This window comes from Heloderma suspectum, chromosome 2 (genome assembly GCF_057233095.1).
Source record: "Heloderma suspectum isolate Gila_16-S chromosome 2, 16-S_ref, whole genome shotgun sequence".
Classification (NCBI taxonomy): domain Eukaryota; kingdom Metazoa; phylum Chordata; class Lepidosauria; order Squamata; family Helodermatidae; genus Heloderma; species Heloderma suspectum.
This window is the reverse complement of record NC_139459.1, coordinates 157,125,602-157,141,228: the sequence shown is the minus strand read 5'-3', so window position 1 is coordinate 157,141,228 and position 15,627 is coordinate 157,125,602. Positions and strand designations below refer to the sequence as shown.

Here is a 15,627-nt window from a genome sequence, read left to right as displayed (position 1 = left end):
CTCCATTTTACTGTTACATATAGTTCCTCAGTTCCCAGTGGCTTAGGGTACATTTATTTACTATGTCACTCTCACACCAAATCAGTTGTATGGAAAGACACGCACAAAGCTTATAGCTAAACAAGCCCCAATACATAATTCAGCTAGGTATTGAAAGTGGGATGAATCTTAACATTTGACTTTACAGAATGGAAGTTACTGTATACCCACTAGCATGCTTCATTGGGGAGGCAGAGGGGCATTAATAAATATTGTTATATGAGTTCACAAATGAACATGGAACATAAAACACAAGTGTGATTCCACAAGCAGGGCATGTGAAAGACTGCAGCACCCATGTGGATGAAAAAATATGGTAAGAGTGTGCATAAAATGGACAAAGTCAGGCTGCTTGGCTTTATTTTGATGGACTTTATTGTTCAAAGGCTTGCCAGCCCTTTTGGTACCTAGGAATGAAACACAATGCACATATGGGCCATCACCTCACATGGGTGGTTTTGGCTGTCTTTAATTCAAACATCAAATAGGCGAAGCTTGAAAACAGCGTCTCAACGTGGACGTTTCTACTATCCTGTTGTCTATTTTTCCCTTCTTTCTGCTGCATCCAGGTACTGTGCAAAGCTGAAGAATTCATGTGATGGCAGGTGGCTTGTGACTAGCTGTTGGCAATCCTAATAGTGATTGTACATGTTATGGTATTTCCTCTCTGAAAAAAAGAAAAAGTTAAATGGAATACAAGCTTGCAAACAAGCCCAGTAAAGTTACTAACTACCACAAATGTGTACTACCCCGCCTGCCCCTATATGCTTATACTAATAGAGGCACTAGGAAGATGAATTTCTCTAGTGCTTCTTTCTACAGGTAAGCAGGCACTTTGCTGTTTTCAAGCCTGCTCTAATGTGTGTGTTCTCAGAACTGTGCTAAGGTGTCTCTCATCCTGAGCTGAGATGGAAGAAAAATGTCAACGATATGGTGCACTCCCCAGATTGTCAAATGTACTCAAGCTAAATTGTATCTACTGCCTTATAAGGCCATAACAGATTTAGGTTTTCTGAAATTCTACTTCTAGAGAAACATGCGCCCACCAATTATAGAAGCTACAAAGCGAGAGATTGTGCATGCAAACACTACACATGCATAATTTTATTAACTTATTTTAAAATCTTGAGGTTACTTTAAAGATGCATCCTAGCCATTCTTACTAGAAAGTAAATCCCATTAAACTCAAATTTATTTCTAAGTATATGTGTTTAGGATTGAGGTGTGAATTTGCATTCAATAAAATGGGGGTAATTTTGTGTCTGGATATAATTCACAACTTGACATCTTTTATATGCAGCCTGGGAAACCTGTGGTCCTGCAGATGTTGTTAGAATCCAACTCATAGCCCCAGCCAGTGGTCAGGGATGGTGGGAGTTGTAGTCCAACAACATCTGGAGGGCAAACATTTCCTATGTCTATTTTAAACAGATAAGGAAAAAAAGTTATTGCTGCTAATTTAGAGAGAACTACTTAGTAATTACCACATGGGAATGGTGTCATAAGTAGTCACCTAGCTCTTGTACCACTGGAGAACTTGATGACATCCCCACTAATTTGATAAACTATATTTTTGTTTCTGAGCATACATACTGCCCTAAGAAAGTGTGAACAGAGAATAAGATGATTACCTCACACAGGGAAGGCTGAGGTGATTCAGAGGAGGCATTGGCCTCTTGATCTGGCATGTCTCTTTGTGGCTAGTTTGCTTCCAGCGGGAGAGGACAGGCATCAAGTAAAATAATAATTTACAGTGGGCCTGTAAACCCTTGTGGCAGATAAGAGACATGTTGCCTTGTCTATACACTGGAACTCAAACATGCATGTACATTCTTGAGGACAGAAAGGTATGCTACTCTAGAGAGCCAAGAACTGGAAGCTGGCATTTATTTATTGTATATAAATAACTGTGATTGAATGTTATTTGTGTACAATTTAAAACCTCATATTCCAAATTGAAATATACAAACTGTATTTACTGGAGAGGTCCTGAGGAAGAATATGTTGCGGAGAAGAAATTCTGAACTGCTAAGGGTGGAATCAAGCACAATTTTAAGTATTTGGGAGGAAAGTGTTAACTGTTAAGATCAAGAAGAAGACATATTGCACTTCTACTTAAAAAGTAGAAGTGCAATATGATAGACACCCATAAGGAACTCAATTTCTAGCAAGTTAGTATGCTCCAGTATGGAACCCTGCACCTTTCCCCATTAGGCCAAGAGGCCTTAAAGCTTAATTTCTCCTCAGGAGTGTGTATGATAAAGGAGCATGTCCTGCCTTGAATACAGGAGGGCATGCCGCATCAGACTCCATGACTCAGTGAGAACTTGCAGCAAACAAATCACTAACTTGGGACTTTATGGATGGATCTAACGGGTCTGTTGAGCACATCATCTTCTTCAATGTGACATGTGTAGATCTCATGGAGCAATACAGGGTATTTCAAGATGGACACCACCCTATGAGACCCATCACGCTTCTCTTCCAGGATTTCTGTTGTGGAGTAGCTGGACAGATCCTCTTCCTTGCGGTTACGCCAGGTCACCTTTGGCATATGGTACCAGCCTGCTGAGATGCACTTTGCTACAAGTGTATCATTGACTGTGCTGAACTGCACCTGTGGCTCTTCAGCATCTAATTATGATGGGTGAAAAACAAAGCAATTAGAGACAACCTAGTTACTACTTGGCAATAATTGCTCTTGGGTCTTTGAAGCAAGTAGCAGAGCTTTTAAAAATGGGTATGCTATAGAGACATTTTACTTAGTATTAATATACAGAAAATGATAGCATTTTTATCAGCCAAATCCACCCAGCCCCATTCTTGATTTCCAAAGAATATATTGAGTTTCTGAAGGAGAAAAAAATAAGGGAACATACTGGATGGAAGAGGGATTTTTAAACAGACACATGTCATTTCATCAAAACTCATCATAAAAGAGCCTCATTCACTTAAGTAGCCTATTTCTGGTTGGCTAGCCTACAGAATGAAGCACAGGCTTCATGCTGTGCTTTGTGTAGGCTGTCAATCTTTTTGTGACTTATCCCCATGTCACTGTATCCCCTTAACCCTTATTGTGCTTAATCCTTACCCATCCCCCTCTGTTGTCTGTTTTCTCACACTGTCAGGATACTTACCGATACCTCCTCAGGAAAAAGAGTTTCTTCAGGCAGAAACTTGTGATAGTTTCCTCAGAAGTCATCCAGGCCTTCTCTCATGACTGTTAAAGTGGGCTAACAGCTCCTTAATTCAATTCTGCATCTAATTTGATTAATGCATTTGTATCCTACAAAAAGTTCAGAACCCTATACATGGAGGTTTATTGTAACTCATTTTGCAAAAATAACTGTGGTACAATCATTATAATTATAAATAAATCCAAATCTTTATTACATTTCCATATGCACTCTAAAATACATAATATACTAATAGTGAACTTAGTGGTCCTGTGCCTAGTGATAGTGTAGTGTAAAAAAGGGTAAAATAGCCAATAAAAATGGAGGATACACATTACGCTCTAGGAGGCACAGAATGTTGAGGGCAGTTAAACATCAGGGCGTGGGGGTGGAGTGCTAGGGAAAATTGGCCTGATTGAGTCCCTAACAGCTTATAGGACACTGGAGGGATGAGTATGACACTGGATGTACACTGAGGCACATCTCACAGCCATAATTCCCCTCCATCCTGTCCAAGATGCTATAAACTGAAGGTCTGTGAGGTATTTATTACCCTATGCTGAAGGATATTTATTGGGATTGGAGGAATGGTAGTCTCTCCAATCCTAATCAATTGCCCTGCCAAGGCCTCAGCTACAAAGAAGCAGGCCCCCCAAAACTTTGAACATCCTAGAATTGGTGGGGGAATGAAAATAGGGATGTGCACCAGGAGGCACCTATTTCCAAACCCTAATACTACTTTGTTCTGTGCCAGTCAGGTTCTGAACTAGATGGGCAGCTTCCCACTCGCCTAACCCTGAACCTGTTCCTAATATTCATAAAGTGTATGTGGAATTATTATAAGACTTGGACTTGATCATGATTATTGCATCATTGCTGGGTTTATTACATAACAAATTATTCACCTGAATGGATCCTTATTTTCCTTTGTTCATTGCATCCTCACAGCAACCCTGTAAAGCAGGTTAGGCTAGAAATAGTGAGTTTCATAATCAAGTCAGAATTTGACTCTTGATTTCTCCACATCTAAGCCCCAAATTAAGCCACTACACAAGCTAATATTGGATTAAACATTCAAAGCATGATGTGAATTGAAAGCCATCAAGAACAAGATTAGAGTGTGTGTGTTTTAAACTTGAGACCATAAGAAGAGTGGTGTTGGATCAGAGCAAAGGCCCATCTAGTCCTGCATTCTGTTCCCAAAATGGCCACCCTATGGGAAGGCCAGCCTCCCACGTGTTCTCCAGTAACTGATATTCAGAGGCCTACTGCCTCTTATACTGAAGGTAATATATAGCCATCATCATGGCTAGTAGGCATTTTATCCTCCAACTTGTTTTACGGCCCAGAATAAAGGACAATGTAAACAATGGTAGGATTATTGTCTCTGTGTGTGATGTTCCAAATGATAAATCGCCCAAGAAAGCCGAAATATTCTTGAGTGGAATTACTCTTTCCTTTGGACAGGATGGTTATCTTAGTGCAGTAATCCTGAAACAATCCAGATCTCCTGCACATGCCTTTGAAGTTACTTGAATGACTCAGCGAAGCCCTCTCCTCCCTCTCCTAAAGAATGAGAAAACTGAGTCTGGGGTAAGAAGGGAAGCAGCTGAGTCAGGTAGCAGTTGAGTCTGTGCTAGAATTACACCTAAAAAGGAGGGAGCGTGTTGTCTTGCTGTCTGCATGGCACTATGAATTGTTCTAGAAACTTGAAGGGGAACTATATTTATGTGTGAATAAGTCCTATAAGAATGCCGTCAGTCTCCAGTGACCTCCTTCTAAGGCAGGGGTGGGGAAAGCCTTTCAGCTTGAGGGCTGAAATCAATTTTGGAGATGAGCTTGGGGGGGGGGTGCATTCTGGTGGTAGGTAGGGCTGAAGGCAAAGAGGGTGACAACAACAATACAAACAATTCCAGCACATTATAGCTTCAAGCTCTTACTGCAACTAACTAAGCCTTCCTTGAGGCATTTCAACATTTTAAAATGTGGGAAAACTGCACAAAAGCTGGGAAACCACCAATTAGGGGCTGGGGAAAGGGGACGGGGGCGTTGCCATCTGGGGAATCCTAGAGGGTGGGATTTGGCCCCCAGGCCTGAGGTTCCCCATCCTATTCTAAGGAAACCAAATCCTGAGATAAGTGCTGGAATCCCTGAAAATTTTCACCATTTGGAAAAGGAGAGGATGCTCATAAGTGACTGAAGTTGAAAGGCATATTTAGCGGGGATAGACCCAAGTTTCTGGTACTTGATCCTGTTAAATCACTGCCTCTGTTCATTCTTGACCCTATTTTAGCTTTCATGGAGATTTTGGAGATAACTTTTTAAAAATGTTGCTAGTGTTGCACTTGCTTCTGTTCCTAACATTGAGTTAGGAATGCATTTGAGTTGTGGCAAATCTGTAGCACCCCTTCATGGATCACTGCCTTGTTGTGGCGAAGGGGCTTGCGTAACTCAGTGAAGCCATAAGCTATGCCGTGCAGGGCCACCCAAGACGGACAGGTCATGGTAGAGAGTTCTGACAAAATGTGGTCCACTGGAGAAGGAAATGGCAACCCACTCCAGTATTCTTGCCAAGAAAACCCCATGGAACGTATCACAAGGCTAAAAGAGATGACGCCGTAAGATGAGACCCTCAAGTCGGAGGGTGTCCAATATACTACTGGGGAAGAGCAGAGGGTATTTCCATGTAGCGCCAGAAAGAATGAAGCGGCTGGGCCAAAGCCGAAAGGACACTCAGCTGTGGATGTGCCCGGTGGTGAAAAGAAAATCCGATGCTGTAAAGAACAATATTGTTTAGGAACCTGGAATGTCAGATCAATGAATCAAGGTAAGCTGGAGGTGGTCAAACATGAGATGGCAAGATTGAACATCGACATCTTGGGAATCAGCGAACTAAAATGGACAGGCATGGGCGAATTTAATTCAGGTGACCATCATATCTACTACTGTGGGCAAGAATCCCTTAGAAGAAATGGAATAGCACTCATAGTCAACAAAAGGGTGGGAAAAGCAGTACTGGGGTACAATCTCAAAAATGATAGAAAGATCTCAGTACGAATCCAAGGCAAACCATTCAACATCACAGTAATTCAAGTCTATGTCCCAACCACTGAGGCCGAAGAAGCTGAGGTTGATTGGTTCTATGAAGACCTACAACACCTTCTAGAACTAACACCAAAAAAAGATGTCCTCTTCATCATAGGGGATTGGAATGCTAAAGTAGGAAGTCAAGAAATCACTGGGATAACAGGCAGGCATGGCCTTGGTGTACAAAATGAAGCAGGACAAAAGCTAATAGAGTTTTGCCAAGAGGACACGCTGATCATAGCAAACACTCTTTTCCAACAGCACAAGAGACAACTCTACACGTGGACATCACCAGATGGTCAATATCGAAATCAGATTGATTATGTACTTTGCAGCCAAAGATGGAGAAGCTCCATACAGTCAGTAAAAAAAAGACCTGGAGCTGACTGTGGCTCAGATCATGAGCTGCTTCTTGCAAAATTTCAGCTTAAATTGAAGAACGTAGCGAAAACCACTAAACCATTCAGGTATGACCTCAATCATATCCCTTATGAATATACAGTGGAGGTGAGGAATAGATTTCAGGGATTAGACCTGATAGACAGAGTGCCTGAGGAACTATGGACGGTGGTCCGTAACATTGTTCAGGAGGCAGCAACTCAATCCATCCCAAAGAAAAAGAAATGCAAGAAAGCCAAGTGGCTGTCTGATGAGGCTTTACAAGTAGCTGAGGAAAGAAGAGAAGCGAAAAGCAAGGGAGAAAGGGGAAGATATACCCAACTGAATGCAGAGTTCCAGAGAATAGCAAGGAGAGACAAGAAGGCCTTCTTAAATGAGCAATGCAAAGAAATCGAGGAAAACAACAGAATGGGAAAGACTAGAGATCTCTTCAAGAAAATTGGAGATCTCAAGGGAACGTTTTGTGCAAAGACGGGCATGATAAAGGACAAAGAAGGCAGGGACCTAACAGAAGCAGATGAGACTAAGAAGAGGTGGAAAGAATACACAGAAGAACTATACAGGAAAGATCTGAATGTCCCTGATAACCATGATAGTGCGGTCACTGAACTTGAGCCGGACATCCTCGAGAGTGAAGTCAAGTGGGCCTTAGGAAGCATTAGTAACAACAAAGCTAGCGGAGATGACAGTATTCCAGCTGAGCTATTTAAAATCCTAAAAGTTGATGCTGTTAAAGTGCTGCATTCAATATGCCAACAAATTTGGAACACTCAACAATGGCCGCAAGACTGGAAAAGGTCAGTTTACATTTAAAGGTCGTACAGAAACCTGTACGAGGGTGAAGAAGCAACAGTAAGAACCAGACATGGAACAACCGAGTGGTTCAAAATTGGGAAAGGAGTACGACAAGGCTGCATATTGTCACCCTGCCTATTTAACTTATATGCAGAGTACATCATGAGAAATGCCGGGTTGGATGAATCAGAGGTCAGAATTAAGATTGCTGGGAGAATTATCAACAACCTCCGATATGCAGACGATACCACCCGAATGGCAGAAAGCGAAGAGGATCTAAAGAGCCTCTTGTTGAGGGTGAAAGACGAGAGTGCAAAAGCTGGTTTGAAACTCAACATTAAGAAAACTAAGATCATGGCATCTGGCCCCATCACTTCCTGGCATATAGAAGGGGAAGAAATGGAAGCTGTGACAGATTTTACTTTCTTGGGCTCCAAGATCACCGCAGACGGTGACTGTAGCCATGAAATTAAAAGACACTTGCTCCTTGGGAGGAAAGCTATGGCTAACCTAGACAGCATAGTAAGAAGCAGAGACATCACCTTGCCGACAAAGGTCCGTCTAATCAAAGCTATGGTTTTCCCAGTAGTAATGTACGGCTGTGAGAGTTGGACTATAAGGAAGGCTGAGCGCCGAAGAATTGATGCTTTCGAACTGTGGTGCTGGAGAAGACTCTTACGAGTTCCCTGGACTGCAAGGAGGTCAAATCAGTCCATCCTAAAGGAAATCAACCCTGAGTGCGCATTGGAAGGACAGATCTTGAAGCTGAAGCTGAAATATTTTGGCCACCTAATGCGAAGAGAAAACTCTCTGGAAAAGACCTTGATGCTGGGAAAGACTGAGGGCAAAAGGAGAAGGGGACAGCAGAGGATGAGATGGCTAGATAGCATCACCAATGCAATGAATATGAACTTGAGCACACTCCGGGAGAGAGCGCAGGACAGGAAGGCCTGGCGTGCTATGGTCCATGGGGTCACGAAGAGTCGGGCACGACTGAACAACAACAACAAATCTGTAGCAAGTACCTAATATCCATTGTGAGACTGAACATTGTATTAAACTTTGTATTATTAGGTTTTTACCAAAAGAAATCAGAAAGTACTAATACATGCTGTCACAGCAGTCTGTGCAGGCAGGACAAAATGTTGCAGAATAAGTGCCTACAGTGTACAGCAGGATGAACAGAGCCTTCAGCCATGTGTAAAGGAGACTCATGCAATGTTCTTAGAATAGCGGGATTAGAAGTACAAAATAAGTTCCTATTTTCAGCAGTGCAGTTTTGCAGGATATACAAATGTTCTTACCTTCCACAGTGAGTTTCATTTTTCTTTGTCCCCTGCCTCTTGCATTACTGGCCTTACATATGTACAGTGCCTCGTCAGAAAACTGAACTTGTTCCAACATGAGTGTCAGGCTGCCCTCGGGAATCTCCTCCTCATCTACCCAGACTCTTCCCTCATATAGTGAATTCCGCTCCTCTAGCTGTTCCTTGTTGTCACTAAAACTGTAAATCACCTTTGGATAAAACTGGTAAAAATCCTGGAGTCCAACAAAAAATTTGTAAAATTCTTTATCTTCTACTTCATGCTCTTCCTTGATATCTTCCCTCTCCCAGGTGAAGGACAAGCCATCTGTGCTATCCACAAAGGAGAAGTGACAGGGCAGAGAAATATTGTCGAATGGGCGTACCTTGAATTCATCCATTGCATCTATGAAATGGAACAGCCAACTAATGCTTAGTCACCAATGCAGTTTTTCAATCAATCAAGAAGCCACTGGTTTGCATCTACCATCTGCCATTTACTTGCTAGTAGGCAAGCCATTCTCTCTCAACCCCCACTCACATCTGTAGGTAGAGTATGTACTGACCTACCTTATGGACTTGTTATAAGGATTTCACAGTATAATGTATCTGAAGCATGTTGAACATTTTTAAACATACTATATACACGCCAAATTTTATTATTGTTCCACACCACGCTGCTGCTAAACTCTTGTCTTTCTAATATAGCTTGCCTATTTTGTACACAGTGTGTCAGGGGCTCCCTTCACACGTGGCATTTTTCCCCACTACAAACAGGTCCTTTTTACTCCATTTCCTTTCTGGGATTTACACTGGCCCTGTATACAAGGATCTCTCATGGCGTGTCCCTCCGCAGTAGGCGGAGCTGCACAGAACAATCAAGACAGAAGGGGACTGCTGGCTCCATACCCCCTCGCCTCCCCTGATCATTGGTTCCTGTAACATGATTGATGGCTCCGCCCATCCCTCCACTCCTCCACAGCAGGAGGGAGCTGGAAGTGATCTGCATAGCAGGCTATGGGAGCTGATCCCCTCCTTCCTCCGAGGGAGTGCGATTCTTCTCCTTGGCTTACCCCGAGGTTGCTGGCGCTGCTAGTCCTTCCCTGCTAAACATGTCAGCGTGCGATGGAATTAAGTATATTGCTTGCACTACTGAGTTTGAAGGGTACACCGATTTCTGGGCTCCCAACTACAGAAGTAAGAAATCCACAAACGGAGTTGTATACCGTCAATGCACCAAGCCATCCCTAGCAGCCCCCCCCCCCCGCGACTGCTTCAGGGTGGACACCTTTATTAGACCCGTCTTGCTTCCTCCCCCCATGCTGTTGTTGGTCTTCCCCCTCATTCTGGCTTCCCAACGACCCTGCGAGGTGAGCTAGGAGATAGTGGCTGGCTAGGTGGGAGGGAGTACTATGGAAAACCACCTCAGCATTACTGCCTTATCTAAAACAACTCCGCACCCAAAAAGGAAACTATTAAAAATGACCATTCCAAGCTCTGCATGATGAATTTATTCACGGGAGGAGAAAAGGCACTTTTGATACCCATTGAAATCCTAACTGTCAGCCTTTCTCCTGCATGGCTGAGAAGGGAGACTCCTACATCAAACCCGTGAACAAAAGGGAGAAGCAGTCAGTGAAGTCAAGGGGGGGGGGGGAGTTCCAAGTAAATGCATTGAAGGGAATGCGCACTGTGCATGCCTATTCAGAAGCAAGCCACACAGATTTCAATGGCACTTACTCCCAGGAAAGGAAAGCCTTACAGCCAATGTGTTTACTCAGAAGTAAGCATCGGTGTGATCAAGGGGATCTTGGAGCCCGTAGAAATGGTCACCGGAAGCCCGGTCAGTGACCTGCCCCCCCAATCTGTTGTCATGACAATGTTATTCAACACCCCCTAGCAACACCCCCTAGCACGCGCCCACACAAAGTGGGGCAAAGTGCTCTAGGGAAAATACACAGGGAGGAAATGACAATTTCAGTCACAGGCACAGAAAATGCTGGGTTTTACCCGTTCTCAGATAACACGGAAAGAAGTAGCAGAAGTTGTGAGATAGCAGCAGGAGAGCAGCTGTGTCATCTAAAGCTCTCGTGAAACCCAGTGATTAAAGAGGAACAATCCTGCTAAAAAAACTCAGGTGTGAAGACAGCCAGGGCTACCTTACCAAGTTTCTCCTACATGTATTAAAGCTCAGGCCAAGTTTGTCCTCCCAGTATGTGAGCAGTGCAAGTGGAGTGGGGTGTCAAAGGAGCTGGTCCACTTCAGCTGTGTGGAAACCAAAGCAATGCTGGGAATGAATAGTTTTCTTTCGAAGGACCGAACCTTCCTATCATTCACACAATTCAAGCATTTGAGAGCTCTAAGTGTCTTTCTTACATTACAACAATTTCTGGCCTATTGCCATCAGAGTGTTTTTAAAACTTTATTAATGAATCTGACTTTATCGCTACATACAACTAGAAATATATCCATCCTAGCATGGAACTTTGACAAAACTACAACATTATACTAAGATCTTTTAAAAAGAAAACACAATTTGATGAGCTGAAATACTAGTGAAAAAAAACACACATTTACTATCATCTTTTAAAAAACCACATTATTAATTTAGATAGTAGAAGACAAAAGAAGAAAGTATCTTATTTTCAGCCACTTACCAACATGATAAATAAGCAATGTGAGCAGCAAGGGACAGATGAGAACTACAAGGGAAGCCATCCTTATATAAAGCAAAATATAAAGAGCCTTTGATGAGACCCCCTCCCTCTCCAAACTCCAGGGTTCCACAGCAGTGTGTGCCACCCTCCGTCACCAAGGGCTGCCTTCCCAGTTAGTGACTTCTAACAACTGCATGACTGAGCTTCCTTGTCCCTATGCTCCAGTACAGCATGTCTTAATTCCAGGAGGACAAAGAATGAGTTGCATATCATTAGAACAGAGCTCAGATGTGTCTTCCCTTTGAGCTTGTATATACTTTTACTTTGGTCTAGCTCTGTAGAACTTCACTCTTTAAAAACAGGAGAGAAGTTCTATTTCCTTAGTCAATAATTTCCTGTCAAGATGCATATAGTTGCCATGCAAATGGATATATTTAACCATGCTCAGGATGGACAGGGGCAATTTCATGGTCAGTTGGCAGCAATATGTCAATTTTGCTCTGTGGTGGAAGCAGACATGGGGGTGGGGGCAGGGTAGTCATGGATGAGACCTTAAGGGTGCAACCCTATAGTCACAACAGACAAGAGTGCTCCAAGTTTGGAGCACTCTGCCTAGTCTATGCCCTGCTGGCAAAAGCCAGGCAGGTCAAAAAGAGGATGGAGGTGTTTAGAATACAAAAAGCAGCTAGACAGGCCTCTGAGCTCATTTAGCTGACTTACCTTTTGATGGGTGGGAAGGGAACTGCAGAGGCCAAAGGGTCCTGTACAACCTGGCTTCTCTTCTTCCCTCTCCACCCATCAACACATCCCCCTTTTCTCCTTTTTCTCCTTGTGACCTCATAAAAGAAGCTTTCCATGGTGGCTGGAAGTGGGGAGAAGGAACATCCACAATCAGATCTCCTCCTCCATGCTAATACAGGAGTGGGAGGGGAGATCTGCAGCATCCTACGGTGCTTCAGACATTGTCTAGGAGCCATAGGATTGCTCTCGCTTATCTTTTGGGAAGCCTGCGAGATTACAGAGCTGCATGTAGTTCAGCATAACAGCAGAGGCACCAGCCATTTTGTTGTGAAAATTATCTTTTATGCTACTTCAAAAAGAAAAAGGTTGGGTCCAGGTCAAAGTAGATGGGATACAGGAGACACATGTCTCCCAGCAGGTTTTTTAAACTAATACAGCTGTGGGGGGATATCCAAATTTGATTTGAGTTGCAGTGTCAAGGAAGCAGGTACCTAACCCTTTCCCTTGGGCCTTTTGTCCACTGAAATCATCCTTTCCAAATTTCTTCTTCCCACATGGGGGGGGGGCGGGGAATACATAGACCCAGTATTTTCCCCTGTGCAGATGAGGCAGCATCTGGGTTGTGGCAGTTCTGACTGCAAAAGTGGCCCACTGGGAAAAGTTTAAGCACCTCCTCCAGCCTTACTGCAGTAAACAAATTCAGAGCCATCAAGCAGCAGTGGGAAATTTGTGGCACTCCAGATGTTTGGGCTTACAACTCCCATCAGCCCTAGTTAGCACATGTTTGATCTTAAGAGAGTGATGAATATGGGTGAAATATTTGTCAAAACCATAAAAAGAAATTATATGAAGACACACGTTCAGTTGTGACTATTAACAGATTGGATTCTGAAAAATTTGAACTTTGTAGAGGTGCAAGGCAGGGTGATCCTTTATCCCCATTAATATTTGTTCTAGCTATAGAGCCGCTTGCAGCTTCTATTAGAGAAAATATTAACATTATTGGTATACAGATAAAAAATAGACAGCATAAAATCAATTTGTATGCTGATGATATGCTTCTCCTCCTCGAAAATCCAATTAAAAGTATAGAGCTTCTAAAACAAATACTTGAAAATTGTAATTACTATATGGGATTAAAAATTATGAAAAATCTAAACTATTATGTATAAATATCCTGCCGGAAGAATAAAAAAAAATTAAAAGAATATCCAATGTCGATCTTTCTTATTCTAGTTTTAAATGCCTAGGAATTTGGCTAACAAAGAATCAGTTAGTTTACAGAAATTGTAAGAATGTTTTTAATACTATAAGAGAAAAAAGAAAAATATGGGCTAAATTAAATATTTATTTATTGCATTTATATCCCACCCTTTTTCCTCTTGCAAGGAACCCAAGGCAGCTTACATGGTCCTTCTCCTCTCCATTTTATCCTCACAACAACAACCCTGTGAGGTGGGTTGGGCTGAGAGTCTGTGACTGGCCCAATGTCACCCAGTGAGCTTCCATGGCCAAGTGGAGGTCTCCCAGCTCCCAGTGCAATAGTAAAAGCTCATATATTACCAACAATTTTATTTTTGTTTCAAAATATTCCTTTGTATCCAGATGCTGAAAAAATAAAACTTAGGCAAAAAAGATTGAAGAGGTTTATTGCTAGGAACAGTAAAAGTTTAAGATTTGTTAACAGTGTAAAATATAGACCTGCTTCAAAAGGAGATTTGGCAGTACTGATTTTAATAAAATATTATGAAGCTTTTCAGATAGCTCAAGTTGTGAAACTTATGAAGTTGGATAATGCTCCTGATTGGGTTCAGATAGAAGGTTCTGAAGACACTTCTGAAGATCATCCCCTCCGTGCTTCATCTGCCCTACATTTGCGGCTAGACAGCTGATTTCAGCTGTCTAGCTGCGAGAAGGCGGAGCGGGGGAAATTTCAGCAGAAATAAAACAATAATGGAACAAGCTACTAGACCGTTATCCAGTTTTGAGAATATTATACTTCATCAAACATACCAAACTAAGGGCGCAATCCTGTGGGGTTAGGCGGCCCGCTTTCGATGGCTGTCCAGCCTCGTCTTGAACGCCTGCAGTGTGGGAGAGCCCACCAGCTCCCTAGGTCATTGGTTCCATTGTCATATTGCTCTAACAGTCAGGAAGTTTTCCCTGACGTTCAGCCGGAATCTGGCTTCCTGTGACTTGAGCCCATTATTCCGCGTCCTGCACTCTGGGATGATCGAGAAGAGATCCTGGCCTTCCTCTCTGGGACAACCTTTCAAGTACTTGAAGAGCACTGTCATATCTCCCCTCAGTCTTCTCTTCACAAAGCTAAACATGCCCAGTTCTTTCAGTCTCTCTTCATAGGGCTTTGTTTCCAGTCCCCTGACCCCTAGGTCTTTCAGGGTTATAAATAGTTAAAAGAAATGTATAGTAAAGCTTCTGATCTGGAAATCACAGGGAAACTGACTTCAAAGCAGCCTTCACTGATAAGTCAGTGGGGCCAAATCCTCATTGGTTAAAACAATTTCAACCCAATATAAAAAGGCCATACTTAAAAGTATTCCACAGGCGGCATCTTATGCCCGCCAAACTTCAACACTTTAACAAAACACTGTCACCACCATGCTGGAGAGGATATGGGTAATATGGTTTTCTGATACACATGTAGCTCTTCTGCCCGAAAATCACAGATTACTGGGAATAGATCTTAGCTCAAATAATGGGGCAACACATGCAACCTAAGGGAGCCTTATTACTGCTATCCATTTTGAATAAAAAAAATGAACACCTAAACTACAAAACTCTAATCTGTATGAGAGTTTCCCTGAATACTGTAAAGACAATATGAATTTTCTTTCCCCCCCATTTTTTCTTTAGAGTTGAGATGCATTCGTCTATCACCTAGTCTGACCTCAAGTTGCTCCTTTGTAGAAACCAGGGACTTACGGTTTCTTCTGATGGCTCCTCTGTTGCTGAGATGTTCAGAATGTGCTTCTCCATGAGGCTTTTATTGTGCAATCACCCTGCCTCATTCATGGAATTTTATGGGAATGTTATGGGGTGTGTCATAAGAACGTAAGAACAGCCGTGCAGGATTAGACCAAGGGTCCATCTAGTCCAGGATTCTGTTCACATGGTGGCCAACCAGCTGCCCATGAGAAATCCACAAACAGGACATGAGTGCAACAGCACCCTCCCACCCACGTTCATATTGTGTCTGATACTGGAGGAAGCATATAGCCATCAGGACTAGTAGCCATCAATACCCTTATCCTCCATGAATTTTAAAGCTATCCAAATTGGTGGCCACCACTACCTTTTGTGGAAGTGGAGAAGTACTTCCTTTTATTCTGAATCTCCCACCAATCAGCTTCATAGGATGACCCCAGGTTCTAGTATTATGAGAGAGGGAAAACACTGTCTTCCTATCCAC

General features: G+C 42.7%; 1 protein-coding gene across 2 annotated transcripts; it reads right to left on the bottom strand.

Annotated features, from left to right (window-relative positions):
- Positions 1-393: 393 nt before the first annotated feature.
- On the bottom strand, positions 394-11,550 carry LOC146352973 (V-set domain-containing T-cell activation inhibitor 1-like). Of its 2 annotated transcripts, none has more exons than XM_084835309.1 (4): positions 11,457-11,550; positions 8,801-9,205; positions 2,389-2,673; positions 394-706 (listed from the first exon to the last, which is right to left on the bottom strand). In XM_084835309.1, the coding sequence occupies exons 1-4, from the start codon at positions 11,515-11,517 to the stop codon at positions 672-674; spliced, it is 786 nt and encodes a 261-aa protein (XP_084691435.1). In that variant the 5' UTR covers positions 11,518-11,550; the 3' UTR covers positions 394-671. The 2 variants fall into 2 exon arrangements, with proteins under 2 accessions (XP_084691435.1, XP_084691434.1); XM_084835308.1 differs by lacking the exon at positions 11,457-11,550 and adding an exon at positions 9,370-9,651.
- Positions 11,551-15,627: the final 4,077 nt, after the last annotated feature.